The following is a 22,357-nucleotide window of genomic DNA, read 5'->3' on the forward strand; positions in this document are numbered from 1 at the left end:
GTTGATTCATATATTGGGAGGACTTTTGGAAACAGCTGATTCTTGAGGAGCCAAGTACACCAGGCACGTGTAATTCACAGAAATGGAACAACTCCTCTACTGAATTGTAACATCATTGAGGACAGAGACTACTCTGTTTATCTCTGCATCTTTGTAGCGTAATAGTATTTTAACTGCTTTATTGATAGACACTGTACACTCCATAAAATTCATTCTTTCAAGTAGTACCATTCAGCATTTTTATTATATTCTTAGAACTGCAACATTTGCAACTGTCTAATTTTAGAATATTCTCTTTACCCCAAAAAGAAACCATCTACCCATTGGCAGTCACTCCTGATTATGTTTTTTATTTTTTTACTTTTTTTAACTAAAGAAAGATACCTGCCAGAGATTAGAAGCATTCAGCATTGGGCTTGCAAAGTCACTTAATTTGTGGAAAGTTGATATTCTTAATTAATTATAGCTTTTCACCAGAATAATCATTTTCTTTCACAGGCCTTTGAAATTATCTGGTTGAAATCGTTGGAGTTCGTTCATTTCATTTTATATAAACGGTTGCTGTCATACATTCAGAGAAAGTAAAAAATATTACCTGTCATAATGGAGAAAGTCTGTCTCATCTAATCCTCTTTTATCACGGACAGCCTTTAGGACTAGACTTGGGCATTACTGATTTTCGGAATTCCTTTCTGAACAAAAATGCCTCAAGATAATCCTCAAAAGTTGATTTTTGGTAAGTGTGTATCCAGGGGTGGAGATTCTTATCCTTTATTGCCTGAATGCTGAAGGTTTGAAATGAATCAATGACAGCTTGCGGATTTTCACTTTCCTGTTTTTAATGAATGCAGAATTTCCTTGCCAAAGCTTCCTCCCCCACATCAAAGAGGAAGAGGGGTTAATATGCATATTCAAGTTCCTACTTGACGTTCCTATTCAGTGAATTCTGGCCTAATTCGCCGCATTATTCTGATTAAGAGATAGTAAGACATGGATCCTGGGAGTTCAGTTTGGCATTAAGGAAGTCGTGGGGAGGGCTGTCCCCCCACCCCGGGCTCTCAGCTCCATCAGCGCCCTTTCCTTTCTTTGATGAGGGCAGGTGATGAAGACGTGTGAAGACTCAGCTGTCCCCCCTCCTCCCACCAGTGTGTTCCTGTCCCCAGTGTCTTTGTATACAGGGGCTTTCTCTGCCCTGGCAGTAAAACCTCAGGTTCAAATCCTGGCTCTGTCACTTCACCAGCTGCTTAATTTTTGGCAAGCCACCTAATCTCTTTGCATGTTTTCTTATCTGTGAAGTGGGGATGATAATAGCAGCTACTCCATAGGGTTGTTTTTGTTTGTCTGTTTGGTGGATTTGAAAGGACACAAGCGGGGAGCTGGGTGGACTCGTTTTAAACATAAGCACATTCTCTTAGAAGGAAAGATCTTCAGTTCTCTGTGCACACCTCCTGTTCACTGGCAGGATTGGTGAAACAAAAGCTTTGGTAAAAGCAAGTGCTTTTTATCCAGGAGGAAGCATGCAATACACATTTAAGTGGCTCCCTACTTGGGTGCCTAATGCCGTGGCTACGGCACCATAGAAAACTCACTAGTGTTTTGAGTCTATTAAACACGTAAGGCTGTGGTCAGCATTTGTAGAGATACTGTTTCTAAATCTCTGTTTTGGGAGTAAGGGGATTTAAATCCTTGTGGTTGGTCAGGCTCCCTAGAAAAAAAGCATTTACTCACAGAAAAATGTTTGCAATGCACAGGCTGTGCGATTTGTATTTCTGGGCTGGTGAAAAGAGGACAAGATTATTCATGAATCGGAGCCCAGGAGTCAGGACTTATCCTGACAGAGTAAAAACATAAACATCACTTAGTTGTAGGACATACATTCCTTCTGTTTTTTAGGTTGAAATGAAACAGGATTAACATAGTAAATAGGCAGGCAAACTCCTAGCCAGAGTAAAGAAGTTTTGCATCAACTGAAGGCCAGAAATGATGCGGGTTTGACTGTGATGGTATCTTCCAGGAATTTAAAATAATGTGTATCTAAATCATATGCAGAGAGATTTTTCTCCTTGAGCATTATCTTCCAAGAGTGCTATGGAAATTCACATCCCAGGTTCCAAGCTAGCCAAATCCAAGTCAGCTGAGCATCTACTCCTGGTTTGTTTGGGATGCCTGCTCACTGCAGGACGCTGTGATGGGAGCGGCATATGCCTTGTCTCATCTGGTGCTCACACAAAGCCTGGCAGTGTAGACATTTTTAGTAATTCCACTTAAAAATTGTAATTATTTTTAATTTTTATGGTTTTTATTTTTTCCATCCTCACTATAGGTGAGAAACCCAAGACTTAGAGAGATTGAGCATCCGAAGTTCTTTAGAGAATAAGGTGGTAGAGCTGGACTTTAAAACTGTGTTTTTCCAGCTTCAAAACTCAAAAGTCCTCACCTCTGCCCTGGGGTTTTCCTAGGGTCCTAGTGGTTCCCAAAACGACTTCAGGGACGATGTGAGATGATTTTAGGCAGTGCTCTAGGTGCTACTGGAACATCTAACCCAATACTGAGCAGATGATTGTCTTTATAATTTTCCGAAAAAAATCCTGTAAGTATGTTAAGGAGAAATTCTAAATTTGGTGCTAATAGGTCTCCAATAACTTTCTAAAATTTGTTAATCTCCGTTTGTAATAAGAGAATGGAAGCCTCAGGCTCAGAGCCTCAGGCTCTAGATAAAATGAAATGACGTTATTTTGGTGGTGTGTATTTTTAGTTACTGTTTCTGGCAGGGTGAAACTGATTCTTCATTGGAAGTAATGCTAAATGTTTCCTTTTCTAAAGTTTTATAAGCCGTGAAATTCCCTCTTTGGTGTACAGTTCTGTCGGTTTGGAGAAATCAGCCTCCACCACAATCAGGATGCAGAGCACTTTTGCCTCCTCAACCCTGTCCCCTTCCCCAGTCCCTTGGGCTGTCCTGTGGTGGTCAACCCCAACCGCACATCTGGCAACAGCTGGTTTATTCTCCACCCCTATTGTGGTTTTTGCCTTTTGTAGAATATCATTGAAGTGGAATCATACAGTGCGTGGCCTTTGGAGTCTGGCTTTTTGTGTGACTTACCGAAGTGTTGAGATTAATCCATGTTGTTGTGTTCATCTGTGCTTCTGCTGAGCGGTGCCCATTGTAGGGAGGTACCACACACTTTATCCGTTCACCAACTGAAGGACCTTTGGGTTGTTTTCCTGTTTTGGGTTGATCATGCTTACAACTGCTACAAACATTTGCTTACAGGTTTTTGTGTGAACGTAGGTTCAATTTCTCTAGGCTAGATATTCAGGAGTGTGAATATTGGGTCATATAGTAAATTTATGTTTCACTTTTTAACAAACTGCCGAACTCTTTTCCCTGTGGCAGTACCATTTTGCACCCTTACTAACAATGTATGGGAGTTCCAGTTGCTCCATATTTTTGCCAGCACCTGGTACTGTAAGATTCTTTTTTTAATCCATTCTAATAAGTATGCAGTTGTTAAGCATTTCCTTTTCCCATGAATGTATTTAAGTTTTTAAAATAACTTTGGCTTGTAGGGAAAATAGTGAGTAAATAGTACTGGTGGTCCTGAGATATGGCAGAAATTGTGCTGTGTGAATTCGGGGAAACAATATATTCTACTCTGCTCCATCTCCATCAACTGAAGAATTAATAATATGAGGCTATCCTGGATATTTAACCAACTTCAAGCAGTGCAAACACTTGTTTTATTATAGAAAATGATGCTCTTTTCTTAACACAGAGACATTTGAGAGGGACTGTAATTCTTTGAAGTCTTGTTAGATTTTGATAAGCGGGACCCAGACTAATTTAACATGAGGTGCTATCATTGAGAATTAACAGGTTAATCCAAGTACAGTAGTGACTGCTCTATTAGCAATCTGACCGTGAGACCAGTTGGACAGGTGCTGAGTGATGGCTTGCCTCGAAATCTAATGGTATTGCGAACACCTAGCAGTAGGCAATAGCATATTCGTGTCTCACCTCTAGGATTTTTTTTTTTTTTTTTTTTTTGCTGCTTTAACTGGATATTTCAGGAGGATTTCTAGAAGGAGAGAGAGCAAATGAGTTCTGAATTCGGTTTCCTTTCTGTAGTCATCCTTTGTGGAGTCTGATGATAAGGAAGGTCATCTTCTGATTTCCTCAGCAAGGGTCACTCATGCCACCAGGTACGCTGAACAGTTATGAACCGTAAAAGATGCCCAAGGAGCAAGCAGCCACTCAAGCTTTACGGGGCAAACTTTTCAGGGCATTGCTAATTCACATCGAGACATTCAGTAGGGCATAGCTCAAATCAATTTGTAATGACCTGATGCCAAATAAGGCTGATAGTATTCACTACTCTGTTGCAAATCTTGTTACATTTTAGCACTTTAAAAGGACTCTGTTTAAGTCATGAATGGTTTGAGGTTTAAAAACCAAAATCAAGCAGAAAAAGAGTGCCACCTTGTCCTTAACTTTCTTTATTCGTAGTATGTTCCTATTCATAGCTAAAGGCAAGGGTTGTGGACATTGGTGCGGGCTTTCTATGAGATGGAAAACCTGGGGACCTATTGTGTCTCTGATTCCTTTTGATCCTGTATTCTTTGGCATGTTTTTGCAAGGACTAGTTAATATTGAAGATGTTTGAGTAGGATGCCCAAAAATTAGGACTTTCAAGACTTTTTAAATAATTACTTAACTCAGTTTATAAAATGCCACAACAACTACATACACATTGGTGCAATTCAGAGTATGAGAGGGATTTCAAGAAACAGTCGTTTCTTCTCTTCCCATTTCTGAACCCACCCTCCTGAGGTCACCATTGTGAAGGCTTTATACCATCCATTTAACTATTCAGTCACTCACAGAACATGCAGCCCCCATAAGGCATTCTTTTTTATTTTTCAATAAAATGCAGTGATTTTTTTTTTTTGCACTTTATATTACTCAAATGTACATTATAGATATTCCTTCTGGTAACTGCATATACCTCTAGCTAACTAGTATTCTTTACAAAGTGAAAAAAAAATTTCCTAAGGGAAATCCTTTTTTGTTCGATGATTCCCATATTCATAGACACTCAGGTTGTTTGTTTGTTTGTTTGTTTTGGAGGGCAGCTTTTATTTTGGTCTTGTTTTGAGTTTTTGTTTTTGCTATAGTGATGCTGCAAATATCTGAGGTTTTGGGGTTTTTTTTTTTAAGACCAGTATGAACCAAACAGAACTTTTAGTACAAAATATAAAGTTTGACTAGATCATTTTTCAAAGCATATAAGAGTTTTTAAAAGGATAGTTTTCCTGTGTAAGTACAGGATGTCTGCAGTTTGTTATGTTTCTTGTTTTTGTTTGGAGAGTGGCAACTGCTTGGGGGGCATTGTACCAAATGTTGGATTGGAAATGCCCTCGTGGCTTAGAGCTGTGCTCGCCAGTCTGGTTGCCACGAGCCCTGGGTGGCTCTTTAAACTTAAAGTAATTAAAATTAGATAAAATTTAATTTCAGTTCCTCTGGCACATTAGCCACATATCAATAACCACATGTGTACAGATGTTGAACTAGGATGCTGTACAACTGAAATGTATGTAATAAAAAAAAGGTAATAACCAGCTGTGTCTGGCGACTACCATGTTCGATGCACAGCTGAGGAACACTTCCATCATGGAAGAAAGATCGCTTGGACAACAATGGTTTAGAATGAGGGGTGCCCGAGTCAGATTATCTACTTTCAAATCACAACTCTCTGCCCAGCTTCCTTGTCATGTGACCTTGAGAAAATTACTTTTCTGAGGATCGGTTTCCTCATCAATGAAATGAATGTAATAGCAATCCTTCTATGTCTTAGGGATGTCTTAGGAAGAGTGACTACAGTCTTATTGATTAAATGTTTAACACCTGGCCTAAGATATAACTAAGCATTCAATAAATGGAAACTATTATTTTTTTCCTAGTGTTTAATAATCTATTTCTTTTTTTTTGTTTGTTTGTTTGTTTCAGACCAGGAGGTGGGCACTGTGTTTGTTTGTCTAAAGCTAATAACTCTAAGATATTGTTGGCCTGATTTCTAGCTAGACAAGCATAAGACGATGTTGTTAGGCTGTAGAAACCCAGTTTGTCAGCCTGGTGTTTTTTTGTTTTTTGTTTTTTTTTTGTTTTTTTTGAAATACGCTGTCCCTGAAAAAGATGATAGAATTTGTTTTACTTCTCTTCTGCCAGGAAGTAACCCTTCTGGCTTTGTTAGAAGCGTGGTTTGTAATAATCGTACCCACCCCAGATGGCTCCTGAAAACCCTTTGAAATGCCATCTGCCAGGCGTGTGTCCAGCAGGCAGCCTGTCATTCTGCGGGAAGAAAAGCTGGGGGCGGGGTCCCCTCCCAGGCCCTTTCTCCCTTTGCGTCACTGAATAGAGCCTGGTCATGTTGGCCAAGACCCAGGGCGGGTTGCTCAGAGGATAACTGGGAGTCCACCTCCTGCTGGCCTGCGGAGTGGAAAGGTTTTGTCTGGGTTATAAACCCTGAAGGTTTTGTGGGTGGAGACTTACCCGCCCCCACCCATTTCCCCTGCTGCTCAAAGGCCATTCTAAGCTTATTTATTTCCAGGGGAAAATGGTCTCTGTTAGTTTCCTTTTCCCTCTAAAACATAGCGTTTTTGAAGCTCCTCATGACTTGGCATCCTTTCAGGAAATGAAGACCCAGTGGTTGTCATTGTCTTTAAAGATAATCTGACAAATTGATTCTGAAAATGTGGTTGAGAAAAATGGCAAAGAGAAGATGGCTACAGGAGGGGGAAAAAAAAACCCCAGTATTTTCTGGTGTAGAAGACTTTAAAAACGCAGCAAATCTTTTGTTTGGTCTTATTTCTCCTCGTTGTTTTGTTGGCGTAGGGGGCTGGGGGGGTAAACTAAGCTAATGGACTTTTGCTCTGGAGGCTGAGTATTCGAATTCCCGTCTAGAACATATTCAGGACAGATTTCTTTCACAGCAAGTTTCAAAGAGATTCTATTCTTGCCCTGCACTGGAATTTCCCAGTATGATGTAGACTGTTTGTGTTTTCCAACTAGCCGGCTGGACAGCTTTTTTCACTTGGCTTTAAGGCATCACACCCTCCTCATTTGCTCCCGCCTTGCTGACTGCTGCCTCCTAGTCTCCTCTGAGGAGCCTCCTCCTCTTCTCAGTTTCTAAAAATTAAAAGGTTCTGTGTTCAGCTCAAACTTCCTGGCTGCTCTTTCTACGCTCTTTGTCCCTGAATTATCTCTTTCAGTCTCTTCCCTGCAAATGCCAGTGGTTTACTGATCACTCCTCGGTTGAGAGCCCAGCCACTCCTCTGATCTTCAGACTTAACGCAGTCCGCTGTCCACAGCTCTCTCCAGCTGGGTGTTTGGTAGGCATCTCAAACTTGACCTGTCCAGAAGTGAACTCTGAATTTCTTTTCCCTAAAACCCATTTCCCCCTGTCGTCTTGATCAATGTTAATGGCACAACACATCAGCCCAGGTCAAATAAGATGTCAGTCCTTACTCTTCTGTTGTTCTTAAACACTCCATCCACTCCATCAGCAAGTTGTGTCCTCAAAATTCAGACCTAGCGTGGCCTGATGAGTTGATGTACTTTTAATGCATCTCTTGTGGACTATCTCACAGCTATTTTAAATGTTCACAAATTGTAACAGATTTGACTGCGTCTTACCATCTCTGTCCTCCTCTACTTGTCTGCGCCCAGATGTTTTCTCACCTGGACGCTGTGGTAACCACCTAACTAGTCTTCTTGCTTCTATTCTTACCCATGTCCCCCTCCTACTCTGCCCATAGGCTGTCCTCTGTAAAGTGCAGTGATCTTTTAAAAATAAATCATCGCACTACCCTGCTCAAATCCCTCTGGTGACTTCCCATCATCCTTCGAATGAAACATGAAATGTTTGCTGTGGCCTGCATAATCTGGCCCCTTGCTTTGCATTTCTAACCTCATTTCCGTTGCTCCGACACAGTTACTCTGGATTTTCTGCCCTTCCCCCAGCATCCTAGACCTGTTCTGACTTCAAAGCCCTCGGCCTTTTCCCCCAGCCTGGGATGCTTTTCACATCACCTTCGCATGGCTCTCAGTTTAGGTGACACTTCCTGAGCCAGGTTTTATCACCTCTCTGTAGGACCTCTGTTACTCTCCACCGTGCTTCCTTCCTCCAAGACACTTTCAAACGCTTGAAATTACATGCTGTATTTATATACATATTTGTTTTCTGGCTTTTGTAGAAAAATAAAACTTTAATTAGGGTAGGGGCTTTGGCTTGGTCTCCAATGCCTAAATTGATGCCTGACATGTATTGTGGCCTCAGTAAAATAATTCTTAAAAAAGAGAAACATAATAACATATGTAATTATGTATATATATTATAATTTGAACTATCATATTTTATCAACACGTTTCATTCTGCTAATAGCATGAGCTATAATATCTGGTAACAATTACTGAGAAGCCTTCTAAAATTTAATCTCACTCGACACACAAGACAAACCTATGGTGTAGGTAGCATTATTATTCCTATTTCACAGGTGAGGAAACTGAGAAATGGCAGAAGCTCAGGAACATGCCCAGGACCACTAGCTGGGAAGCCAGGTCATCACTCCCATTCTACATACCTGCTCGTCAACCATACATGGTACTCTTGGTGCTTCTGGAGTACCCATTGTGTGCCTGACACTGGAGACAGAAACTTAAACGTTGTGAAGTATCTCAAGGGACTTGTCATTGTCTGCCAGGGAGCCAGAAATGGGAGCCAATTAGGAAACAGTACAGAAGTTGACTTCAGGACACTATGAGAGGGCTGCTTGACCACAAAGTCCTAGCACACTGGCCATGATGAGCCAACATTTGTAATACAACTGTTCTTTATAACACCCAGATTTCACATATTAGAAAAATTGGGGTTGTTTAAAAATGCCTTTAGCCTGAGTAAAACCTGCAACAAGTGTTGAGTTTTCTGACTTACGAGAACTCTGGATTTCCAGAGGACGTGCCTGGAAACTCATGTAGGCACGTGGTCAGAGACCGGGCTGTGCCACGAACAGGGGAGCCACCAAGTACAGAGAGTTGGTTATTGAATTGCTTTAGGGAAAATCAGGACTAGGACCAGGGGGAAATCCCTGCTTATTAAGTTCCTAGGCAGATGGAAAAAATTCTGCTTATTTTATAGGAAAACAGTGACCCAGAGGCACCGGAGGTAATGGGACCTGGCAGAATGGGTGCCGCTGGTCTATCCCCTAACCTGCACGTAGGAGCAGAAATCATGAGTTTTGCTCTTTTTCAGTCTCCTGTAACATCTAACATAGGTTCATACGCTACTTAATTGCTTCTTGGTTTATTTTCTTTCTTCAGTTCGTGTGTAAGCCACATTCCTTCCCACTTTTGGTTGCGGTCAGGCTGAAATGACAGCCCAGCCCCTGAGCTACGTGACTTAAATATTCTGAGGCTCTGTGTTATTTCATAAGAAGCATTGTTATATTTATTAGTCCTTGAGAGAATGACTAGATGAAATCAGGGAGAGAATTTTCTAGCAAATGCAGTGTCCTTTTTCTCTCGTCCAAAACCGTATGGGTGGCCTCTTTCTGCCAGACATACTAATTACGTGGAGAGCAGCAGCATTTTAATCCCTGGAAGATATCCAACCACAGATCTTGGGCAATCGAATTTCTCTAGTGATGTGTTTATGCAGTGGGTGTCATTTTCTTCAAAGGGCTTATTACCCTGGAAGTTGCCGGATGTATTGAGGAACACAAGAATTTCGAGGCCTGTGATAAAAATATAAACCCCTTAGACTCTGGGCTTAAGGTGGATAACTTTTTAGTATTTACTGGAGTCCTAAAAGCTGCTGATTGTGAATGTTGTCTGTAAAATCCAATTTACCCTTTGCGTCCAGGGCATTTTTTTTTTTTTTTTTTTTTGAAGGATGAAAATCTCCCTGGGTTCCCTAGCTGCACTCTGTTTTCTTTCTCATATTTGAGGGGCCCTGGGCACTAGAGGTTGGAAGTGAGGATACTGTTCTGTAGAAAGAAGTTGCCTTTTGCCAGGTCCCCGTCTCAGTCGGTGGCTCTGTCGTCTTAGGTACACCAGCTTACTGAACAGGTTATTTTAATTAGCCCTGCATGGGCTGCTTCCTGTTTCAGTTGACTGATGACTTCTTGTGCCTTTGTCTTCCCTGCTGCAGGCACAACCCGATCTCCAAGAGAAGGAGAGGTGCCTGGCGTGGACTATAACTTTCTGACTGTGAAGGAGTTCTTGGACCTCGAGCAGAGCGGGACTCTTCTAGAAGTCGGCACCTATGAAGGTGAGCTCATGCGTCCGGCAGCAGTGAGGATGCCTCTCTCCTGGGCACGTGAGGGGATCCAGGGCCATCCAGGCAAAAATATTTTGTGGACTAGCCAAGTGTCATCTATGGGAGATTGCAGTTCACCTTAATGGGATTAATAATAATCATAAAAATTATGGAATAAGGTTTTGTGGCAGTCTTTAAAAATACTTTTGTGCAGTGTTTTTTTTTTTTTTTTTAACACTCCAGGAGTTTTTTTCCTGTAAGTTATTGATTTAAACATGTATGTGTGTTTAAAGGGGCATGTATGGTATTAAAAAGAAGAGGAAGGAGAATGATGGTCAGTCATAAAATGTAACCTTTTTAGGCAGTGTTGTTTTCCTCTCGAAGGACTGGAATGTCATTTTGACCAACAATGGATATTTAATGTATTTTTTGGGTAGAGAATACGTTTATATGGCTCTTAAAGCAGAATATTTCAAAAGTATTCAGTAAGTCAGCTCTTGCATAGACCTATCTTCCACTTGCCTAATTTCCATTTCTCCTGTTCCCAGATATTTCAACTAATGTTATTGGTCTCTGATTACGCTGATGAAATTTTTAATGTAGAGACAAACACACCTGTGTGGGTGTACGCATACTCATAGGTGTGTTCTTATCTCTTCCCTGTTTTACCCAGAAGGCAGTATACATTCCATTGCTGTTTGGCACCTTGCTCTTTTATATAACAGCTTGTCTTAGAGGTCTTTGTAGTTCACTAATAGAATGGTTCTTGTTTTCTTTAAGTGGCTATATAATCTCTTTGCATGGGTGGACCATAATTTATTTAACTAGTTCCCTTTGGGTAAATAGTTTTAATATTTCAAAACACAACTGCATTGAATACCATGGACATAAATCATTTCCCACAGGTGAAAATGAATCTATAGGATAAGATTCAAAAAAAAAAAAAGGGCTTGGAAGCTCAAAACCAAGCATGAGGGAAAAATTAAAGTCACATTTTCCAGAAACAATATCATAGCTTGCTTACTCTTTTGAGCATTACTATTTGAGACAGAAGGGCATAATATGATACTATTAATAATAACTAGGTCATGTTATTATGTTTTGTTTATTTTACAAACTCTCAGAGTTTAGATTTATTGGATGATGATCACACTGGCATTTTCAAGATTAGTCTTAAAGACGAAGGATAAATAAAAAGTGGACTATAATTTTTTTTAACATTTTTTATTGATTTATAATCATTTTACAATGTTGTGTCAAATTCCAGTAAAAGTGGACTATAATTTTATTAGGGATTTTATAGCTTTGATGTAGTAATCACCCCTATTCCAGGCAATGGCTAAAAGTGAAGTTATGATCATGAGTCTTAGGGATGCTGATTCTGGTTTGATGTTTTTTTGCAGGGGAGACGGGGCCAAGCATCACCTTTGTATCTAGTATGCATTTCCACATTGTGTATATGCATTGAACAATGTTTCACTATTAATCAAATTCCTGATTGTGAACCCAGGAAGATTTCCTCTGAGTATTGCTGATGATCAGCTGCCATAGTTTCCTTGAGATGTTGGGATGTGACTGGAGGTTGGTGGCTGGGGAGGGGATCTGAAAATGCCCCAAGCAAAGAGGGTTTATTAAAGCCTAGGAGAGAGGTGAGGGAAGGGAAAGAGGTTGGGTAGGTGTACCGGGAGTTTGTTCAGTGGGTTGTCTTGTAACTGTGACTCCGGTTACAAATTCAAGTGGCTGAGAATAGAGCCAGTGTGGTTCCTCTTTGGTGTAAGAAAGTGAATCGTCCTATCTGGAATCAGTTACTATGCCCATCAGGGGAGCTCAACTCCCTAATATCAAAAACACCCATTTGCATTTTTGGAGAGGTTAAGGGCATGATCGTGCAAAGCCAGAGAGTAGTGGGTTGAAAAAGAAAATGTGGTTAGACCACTGCTTGTCTGGGGAAAAAAGGAAAGTCAACACATTGTGTTGAGGTGTTTTTGTTCCAAGCGATACACAGGTGGAGTCACTTTGTTCTCCCATAAATTTTACCGCTCTGACAGAGGTAGCTATTATCCCTGACTTTTTAGATGGGGAGGCTGAGGCCAGGTAGCATTTAGGAACTGTCTCAAGGTTGTGTAGCTGGTTCTAGAATGCTCAAGCCAGGAAACAAACCCAGCCCATTTGACTTTTGGATCCCATGCTCTTCCCTGAAAACCCCAAGAAGAATATCCTGGGTGTAAATAAAAAGTTGTAAAAATAGCCCATCAGGACTTTCACTTAACTTCCTGGTGGGTGGCAACAGGTCAAAGTTTTTCAGAAAATGTCTGATCCTCCTAACGTAAAACTGTCTCTCTCTGAATACCGCACAGTTATTTCGGAGTCGAAATTCTCTTCTGCTCCGTATGAATCCACTCCATTTTTTCGCCATTGGACTGTATTCTCCAGCCTTTGCCCTTTGAGCTGTAGAACTTCCCTACCATATGAGGTGGCTCATAATTTTTTGGAACCAACTGGGGTATATATCATGTTGACTTTGACAAGCTGAAAGGAAAGTGGAATTTTTATGAAATGCCAGATACAGTCACTGGAGTCTGGCTGCATAGATCGTATAGAGCTTCCGCTGGACTAGCCTCTGGATGGTGGCTCTGTGTATTGGACAGTGACAGGCATGTGAGCTGGGCTGTGGCTCCACTGGAGTGTGTCCCAGCCCCCCTCCCTGTTCAGCTGTGTGCCCTCCGGCAAGTTGCTTAATGCTCCTTGTCTCCATTTTCCCTTCAGTAAAATGAGGATAATAACAGTGCTTTCTCTTAGGTAGGATTAAATGAGACAATAATTGAAAAGGGCTGAGCACAGCGTCTGACACACGTAAGCTCTCAATCAGCGTTAGCTCTTATATTTACACACACGACTGGTCTGAAATTGCCACCCTGCTGGATTCCCTCCTCCTCCAGTAGATCAGTGGATTTACCAGTAAAATATCTTTATTTTCTCCCCAGGTGCTCAATGTCTGTTTCCCCGGCTCACATTGTTTTTTTCTTGGTCTGTCCTTGTTCTGGAGAGGGAAAGTCTGCCCAACAACACAAGGCACTCTTTAAAGCAAGACACTTGAATCATTTTTAAGTAAAAGTAATAAAAGTACATGATGGAGGGAGGGGGATATAGCTCAGTGGTAGAGCACATGCATGAGGTCCTGGGTTGAATCCCTAACACCTTTAAAATAAATAGATAGATAAATAAATAAACCTAATCACCTCCCCTCTCAAAATTTTCTTTTAAATGTTGAAAAAAAAAAAAAGTATACCAGGATGGAATACTTTCTAGAGTAAAGAACTTAATCATATTTACGTCAAAGTTGCTTCTCCTCCACCTCACAGAAAACCCACTATTAAAGGGTTTAGTGCAAAGATTCAGGAAACTTGAATGACATAAACGTATGTGTCCTTGTTGATTTCACTGTATTCTTGTCCATTGTGAGTAACACATCTTGGAGAGCTCTCCAGTTACCCCACGCAGTTCCACCTCAGTCTGTATAAATGTGGCACAACATCCCATTGTATGGAAATACGTAATTCATGTAACTAGTCCCCTGCAGATGGACATCTGAGATGCCCCCTACCCCCACGTTTTTGAGTGTTTTGTAAACAGTGCTGCTGTGAACGTCCCTGTATAAATAACTCACAACACTGTTTTGAAGAGATGTATAGAGTAAGTTCCTGGCAGTCTTAAAGCCAGCCCTTCTCCGCAGACACAGTAGATTTCAGCATTGTCCCGAGACACAGGATATGATGCACAGGGCAGAAGACCAAAGCAGCTCTGCCTTTGAAGGTGCTTACATTTTTTAGTTATTTATTTTTGCCAGCGTTTGTCCAGTGTATACTATGTGCGGAGTGCTCTTCAAAGTGCATTAGGCGCACCACTTCACTTGATCACCCAGCAATCCGATGAGCTGGGTACAATTTACCCCCATTGTACAGAAGAAGCGTACGAGGACCCAGAGATGCCTGTTGTCTTTTCTAAGTTCACACTGGTGAGCCCCAGGTGGAGCTGGGATTCAAACCCTGGTTGTCCGGCACTGGGGGCTGTTCTTTACAGCCCCTCAGTCTTGGGAGGCCAGTAAAATTTAAACAGTTTCAAGAGATGGGATGAGTATTCTGAGAAGGGTGCCCTAGAAGCATAGAACAAGGATGTTACATCTAATCTCACATCAGAGTCGGTCCCCTTGAGGAAGTGACCTTTGACCTGAAGCTTGTCAGAGGACCTGATGAGTCCAAGTGTTTCAGTTTCTAAGTCGGCACCAGCCACAAGGCCTGGATCCAGAGAGAGCGAATGAGGTGAACCAAGAGAGGGTCGGAGCTTTGGTCCTAGAGAAGGAGGAACAGGGAACCAAGGTCTGTTTCCTGTAGAACCAATGCCATCCTGGGGATTCAGTGATGAAATGTGCAATATTCTGAGCTGTCCAATGTGGTGGCCACTGGCCAATGTGGTTATTATGACTGAGAAACTGGATTTTAAATTGAATTTAATTTAAACAAATTTAGCCTTAAATAGCCCCATGTGTCTGATGGCTGCCATATTTCACAGGGCAGTTCTAGAATGATAGCTTCTCCAAGGGAGGGTGAGGACCTGTTCAAGATCTTTCCCTTCTCACTTATCTGACTTCAGAGAGCTAAGCACATCTTTCAAAGTGAAGCTTCTTTAGGAAACGCATAAACTTGAATCCTCCCAAAGAGGATGTTACTATAGAGGAGTGGTGATCTTTTGTGGATTCGCCCAGCAACATGTGACAGGGCAGACAAGCGGAGTGAACCCATAAAACCCGAAGGCCTGATGACCTGCAGAATACTTGTTCAGGTCCAATACTTGTTTGGGGTTGAGAATTGCAGGGCTGTAAAATTTTAAAGCTAGAAAGGCTTCATCATGGAGCTCATCTCTTCAGAAGACAGAACTGAGATCCAGAGAGAGACTGGTCTAGGACACTAGAGGGAATTGGGGACAAAGCCTGGCCAAATGCCCGTCACTGCGGTCATGTCCCAGGCAGGACTAGGATGCCAGTCTTCCCTGTGTCTGCTGCCTGGAAGTGGATACTTCTTCTGCAGACTCTCTGACTAGTTTGTTCGTTTGTTTATTCATTAAAAATAAAATGAAGAGCAAAGCCAGATACGATCATTGTCCTTACGAGTCTTACCGTCTAGTTCACAAGACACATTATTCAAATAATCACAGAAATAAATACAGATTTTAGGTGTGTTACAGTTGTCAGGACCTACAAAAGGGGACCTAAAATGGGGGGATTTGATGTCTATGGAGTTGGGAAGCACTTCCCGTGTAGAAGCAGTCATTGAGATGAGCTTAAGATGGTGGTTAAGCTGGAGTTAGGTTGCTGGATTAAGCAAATCAAAATACAGAACACCAACCTTGCATTTTATCTGGCACCCCTACGCTGAGTTAGCTTTAGACAACATTGGTGATGGTGGTGATGAGTTGACTAAATCTTGAGATATTCATGTGACTTTTTTTTTGACACATGTTTTTTTTTTTATTAATGGTGTAATTTTTTTATTAATAGTGTAATTTTTAGAGGAGTTTCACATTATTACATCAACAGTATGAGATATTTTTGTGAACTTGGTACTATATTGATGATCATAAGAAGGAGGTAGACAATGGCTTGTAATAACCTATAATAAAAAAGAATATGTGTATATATGTATAACTGAATCACTATGCTATAGACCAGAAATTAACACAACACTGTCAATCAACTATACTTCAATTTAAAAATGGGGGAAAAAAGAGGGAGGTGGAAGATTCAGGTGATGATATTTCTCCTAGGATATCTTCTCATGTCTGTCTTACAAAACTGGATAGATGCCGTGCCATTTGCTGAGATAAGAAACACTGGGAAAGGCCAGGTTTGGTGGCAGGATCGGGGGATCCATGATGAAACTTCCCCCCTCTCCCTGCACCTGCTCTCGCACTGAGAGTTACACTCACCCCAGCAGAGCACGAGCCCTTCCTGACTACGGAAGGAATCTAACTATTGCCCCTCACAAGGCAGAGACGTTATTAGTGGAAATTGTAATTGGTCTTGGCTTTGCAGTTGGAACCAGCTCCTCATTCTGTCACTAGATGGAATCTACATCAAGTCAAGACAAGAAAAAGAACAAGAATAAACGTGTCTTTCTTCCTTGGCCCAACTTCCTAATTGTGGCACCGAGCTCATTAATTTGATACGGTTCTTGAAATAAATCAGCGGCACCATCTCCTTTTTGCCTTGCTTTCCCTTTTTTTTTTTTCCCCTGTTGACATTTTTGCTCAGCAAGACAGGTTGCTGCCTCAGCCAGCCCTTGGGGCTTCTCTCGGAGAGAGTTTACAAGGGCTGAACTATTCAGTGGGGGGTGCTTCCAAACATGCCTGTTTTACAAATGCTTCTGGGTAGAAGAGGCTGATTATACACTCTGAGCCTTGCAAAGATTTTTCCCTCGGCATGGAAGTGCGGTGCCAGCGTGACATTTCAGAAGGGAGTTTATGGGTTGCATATCTCTGCATGTTAATTAGGAAAGGGGATGTCAGCGTTCAGTAAGGTTACTGTTCTGTGTCCTAGAAGGTCTGCAGAAAGGCAGCTGCCAAGGGTCTACTTTGGGGGGGATGCAGAGATAAAGCCTGGGTGAAGAGAGTTCTTGTTTGTCGTTGAGGAAAACGAGACCGTCTGGAGTCCTGTTCCTTGGCAGGCCCAGGAAGCCGTCTGTTGCGATAAGCTCTGTTGGCAAACTCCGCCGTGGAGTGTTCTCTGTTGATAATGAGAGTAACCAAAGAAAATCTGTGCGACAATTGTCTGTTCCTCTGCCTGTGAAGACGGGGAGGCTGAGGCCAGGGATGTTTGGCTTCATTCCCTGCTCAGAGATCCCCAGCGATTCTTAGAGTTGAGAGCCTAGATGCTGGAGACAGGCAAATCCGTGTTGAAATGCCCGTCATCCCTTACTCACTGTGTGAGTCTCAGTTTTTTCCACCTGAAAATAGCACTGCTCAGGGATTTTTTTTTTCTTTAGGATTGTTAATAAAGATTAGAGCAAATGAATGTGTGGGTAGTGACATATGGTAGGGGCAATAAAGGTAACTTTTTGTTAATGTTCTTTAAATATATACTTTGATTACAGTATCATCTTTTACATGTCAGAGCTGTCATCTGCCCCCAGCATCGGGCACAGTGGAAGACTGCTAGGGCTTATCACATTCTACCGTCGTGCCAAGCGCACTGCTGCACGCTTTACACACGTGATCTCACCTAATTGACGCAAAAACTGACACGTGATCTCACTTAATCGGCGCAAAAACTGTTAGGCTGGGACTAGTCTTACCCTTTAAACCGTGAGAACTGAGGCTGGAAAGAGAGAGGTCCCTGATCTTGCCCAGGGTCCCAAGGTTATTAATTTTTGTTAACCTTTTTTGTCTTTTATATTCAAAGCCAAATGACCCTGGCAAGAACAAACAGCTGATTATAGGACATGGGCTGACTGTCTGTTCTTCAGTGCATGCAAATCGTAGTTTTGTAGGGCGGAGCAGGTCAGAAAAGGAAGAATAAAAAGAAAGTGATGGGAGTTTTAAGAATGATGCCATCGTGAGTTGAGCAAGCAAGTGGCAGAGAGAAGTGATGTGGCTCTGAGGGAATTCAGATACAACTGAGGGACTGGAAAGAAAATGCCATGAGTCATGCTATTAGAAACCGGATCTACAATATAGGTGTTGAAGAGCATCCCTGGCTGGGATTCACATGTCCGATCTCCACTTGTTCACTGACTGGTTCTGCAAAGAATGACTGAGTGACACTCTGTGTCTGGCACTACGTTTGGTCCAGGAACGCAGTGGCGCACAGCACGCCTGTGGTTCCTGCCTTCATGGAGCTGGCAGTCTAGAGGTGAAGACAGACGTTGATCAGCTCAACAGTCTGATAAATTCAGCAAAGGGTGTTGGGAAGGGAGGGGTACATGCTTCCCTGACAACGTACAGGAGGCTTTGATCTAGTCTGTGGGGTCCGGGATGCAGTCCCTGAGGACGAGCAGGTGATAAAGAGACAAGAAGCAGAGGGAAGCGTGTTAAACAGAGGGAGCAGTGGATGCAGGAGCTGTGAGCTGAGCAGGGCACAGGTTGCAGGTGGGGCCTGGGAAGCACTGGTGGGATTAGAGTAGCAAGAGCAAGGGAACAACTGTAAAGTGCCTGCGGAGCCCACAAGGGTCGAACATGCACGCCCTGGAGGCCGAGGCAGAAAAAGATGCACCGGATGCCTGTGTCCTTAGGTACCGGCTGTATGTCTGTGCTGTACCCAGAGTGGGAGTCGGCGTTTTCAATGCACACAGCCTTTCCCCCAAACCAAACCCTATTTTTGCCCCTTGGGAGCAGCGTTGCCCCGCTGATAACATATGCTCTAGATTCCCCGCTGTTGGTGGTCACTGTCATCCTGTTCTGCAGCTTATCTTCAAAAGCTTGTTCTGTAGGAAGAGGACAGACAAGGCATCCTTTCCACATTCCTCTCCCCCATTTAAAATTATTTTAAAAAAACATGGGACTAGGGGACAAAGGGCCTCAGTGTTTGACCCCGCCTTGACCTACTAAATCCCAGTCTCCATCTAATGTAACTGTTATTTGCACAAAGTATAAGAACAGTGATGTCTACCATGCAGAGTACTTGTGAGGATCATGTTTTAGTCCCATTTTCACCACAGGTTCTCGGTAAGGAATGAATGAATGAATGAATGCTAAATCTGTACAAAGTGAGAGACCGCAAAGATTTGATTCATTCTGGCTTAAAACTCAGGGTTACGGTCCTCCTTAAATATTTTATCAAGCTCTAAAAATTGATTTGCAGTCCCCATTAATTTTTCAATGCATGTCAGAAAATATTTTCTCTGGCTTGGTTGTGGCCGAAGAGGGTGCCTGTTAATTAAAACCAGCGGTGGCTTCCTCTTACGTCTTCCCCACCCCCTCTTCCCTCCCCGGCCACCATTCCTGCTGAGTTTTATTGTGGGGCCAGTTCTGAAAATAGCAGCAGGGGACACACACTTGGGAGGGAGCCCGGCCACCTCTGGACATGTGTGTTGGCTCACATGGAGGCCGTGGGATGGTCAGGCTGGTGTCTCTTAGAAACTGTGCAGCCTGCCAAGCGATAACCCCAATTAATCTTTTATTCATTTATAATGCTTCAGATGATTTGTATTTAATACCATTAAGTGAACTGTTCATTCTTCACAGGGAGTCTCTTGGGCATACTCTCTGTGAAGTCTGTCTTTCTGCCATGGCTTGGCCTGATGGTGACAGTTGTGGAAACTGTTGATAAGGTGGAGAGTTTCTCAAAGGGAAGGAGCTGTGAATTTAAATGCCCGGGGGCCCAGGCAGGTAGAGTTGAGACAGCGAATAGGGCACATGGAAGCAGTGCTGGTGGGAACTGTGGCCAACGGGGGCATGCCGGTCCCATCTTGTCCTTGGTTGTATGGAAAGACAACGTGGAATCACGGCGTTACCCCCTCAGCCAAGAGCTCAGGGGCCAAAACCAGATTCACCCCAAATCAGTTCACTCAAAGTCCAGTCTGAACTACCGAGGGTTTTTTGAAATTCTAGGTTTTCTTCCATCCGTCCTGTGTCCACGCCCCTTGATCTGCCCAGACCTTGGCATTTCAACAGCATTAAGGGCTCTCTTCTGGACTGGGTTCATGGTGTTCGTCTGGTAAGGGCGGGCACAGACCAAGCATAGGAGCCAAAACTTCGCTGCAGAAATCCTTAATTTAGTGAGTGCATTCCCAGTGAATTGCCTTTGGTCACATACTTGTCACCAACATTGCCTGTAAGAGACAAATCCAAGGAGCCAGACCTTACAGTTTGGGAAGCAGCTCTTCTCCATTTATCCATATTTTAATCAGAAATACTCCATTTTTAAATGTTGGTCGCTAATTCACTTTATTTAACATGCTAAAAAAAAAAATCTGTGAAGGAAAGTTGAACCCTCTCCCGTTAGAAAACTACTAGATAGAAGCTTTCCTGTAAAGACTGTAGGCGTATGGGAAATTAGAAATGTTGGAGAAGTTTGAATAATTATAACATCTCCTGTTTATAACAACTTATGGTTTACAGGGAACCTTCAAGAAAGTTACATCATTTGATCTTTGGATAATCCTGTGAGGTCATTAGGGCTGGAGCTGCCATTCCCAGTTCACAGAGGGAGTGTTAGACTGAGTGTAAATAACTCGCCCAAGATTATTCGATCACTGGCGGGTTTGCTCGCATGTTTATTTACGTTAGTAAAAGAACGGTACTCGGTTACCATGTAGCAAGCACTTCAGACACACTGTTTTATTAATCCTCCCAGTAAGGTGTAAGAAGCCTCATTTTAAAGATTAGAAACATGTTTATCAAGCGTGGTACAGTGGCAGCCCTTCCTGTGGGCTGCAGGCATTAAGTGGACCGTCTCACTGTAGCCTCATAATGGGCACTCTAGGTAAATACCAGGCATTCTTAGAATTCCCAATTTTATAGAACAGGATGATGACTTTAAAAAAAAAAAAAAAAGTTAAATGACTTGTCTAGGGTTATATAACCAGTTAGTGGTGAAGCTTAGATTTTAAACCCTAGGCTGCCTCTTCCAAGGTCTTTGTCAGTGCTGTGAGCTGAGTACTACCAACGCCTGCGCATTGAATTAAGCCAAGTGAAATTGTTGATATTCGACAGTTTGTTTTCTACAGCAGCAACTGAGTATGGTTCAACCTAATAATACGTACTTTATCTGTCTCCAATCAATCTTAAACTAATTTCCAGAAACAGGAAACAACTGTGAATAAGTGGGTTGTGCTGGGGAGTTTGTAATTGTGTTGAGAAATCTGCTCATCATTTGTTAACTTAAGGAAGACCCGGAACTTGACAGCTGAGGAAAATCCACACAAATCTGTCAAATTTAGGTAGAATTCTTCTTTTCCAAACATTTATTTTTGTTGTAAACTGAGGATATCTAAATTTTAGTTGATTTTTAAATGACAGTAGTTTCATGAATGTTGCCTTGGTTTAATGGCACTGAAAATGAGCGATAATGATTGTAAAATTACAATTATAAAAATACGATAAGAGAGTCCCGTCTTTTACTCATATCTCTCAATGAAAGATTCTTATTTATAGACATTGGTCTTACTTTAATCTCTGACTCAAAAATGTACAGGATGTTTTGATGCAATAGTGATCAGAAGGAATAAGAATTAAATTCAGTATAGCTTTTGTCTCTATTTTTGGTTCACGGTGAGGATTACTTTTTCAACAGCTGTTTAATTTACCTAAAACCTCACTAACAGTCTTCAGTTCCTGAAAATAGTCAGCACTGCGGCAGCCTAGTTTCAGCTTCAGCAAAGGCAGGGGACATCCTCTGGCGTAACCTAGAAATGCAAGATGAGTCTTGGTTCGTACATCTGCTCATTCTTCCCTCTGCTTGTGTTAGTCCCTGAAAACACAACGCGGATGCCTTTTCTTCAGGCTGGTTCTATTCAATCCCTGTATCTTGAAGTTGGAAACATGAAAGAAGTTTTTTGAAGAGGTTTAAATACCACGTTCTGTGAAAGAGCTATGATTGAGTTGAGTACAAGCCACCAGAATGTGCTTTACCAGGTTCTGTCTGGTTTCCTTCAAAATCAAACATGGCGCCCATTAGTCTCCTGCTCTTTTTGTGTGTTCAGAGTTTCCCTGCTGACACACACTACTACACCACTCCCAAAATGTGTATTCATAAATTCGGTGATTCAAAAAATACTTTAAAGAAATATTACTAAAAAAGAAATTTTAATAATTAAAATAAAGCTTAATGGATGCAAATTCTCTGTCACCTGTATATCTCATGCAAAGTAGTATTATATTACTGTTTCCTTTTGCTTTTGAGCTTGTAAAATAACTATTTTTTCTAACTCTTTGCGGAGGTTAGACAATGGGGTGAGATTCTTGGGAAGCAACAATGTATTCAGGATTTGTTATTATTTACAAATTCTCCTTTACTAAGCATAGAATTACAAATGTTACTTAGGATTTGTTAAAGG

At 41.9% G+C, this 22,357-nt stretch overlaps 1 protein-coding gene across 1 annotated transcript in view; it reads left to right on the plus strand.

Moving 5' to 3' along the window:
* Positions 1 to 22,357, plus strand: part of MAGI1 (membrane associated guanylate kinase, WW and PDZ domain containing 1) — a 578,793-nt gene that overhangs the window by 451,104 nt on the left and 105,332 nt on the right. The window contains 1 exon segment of the mRNA XM_032458123.1: positions 10,203 to 10,322. Within this exon segment, the coding sequence (XP_032314014.1) occupies positions 10,203 to 10,322 (120 nt within the window).

The sequence above is a fragment of the Camelus ferus genome, chromosome 17 (assembly GCF_009834535.1).
Source record: "Camelus ferus isolate YT-003-E chromosome 17, BCGSAC_Cfer_1.0, whole genome shotgun sequence".
In the NCBI taxonomy this organism is placed as follows: Eukaryota; Metazoa; Chordata; class Mammalia; order Artiodactyla; family Camelidae; genus Camelus; species Camelus ferus.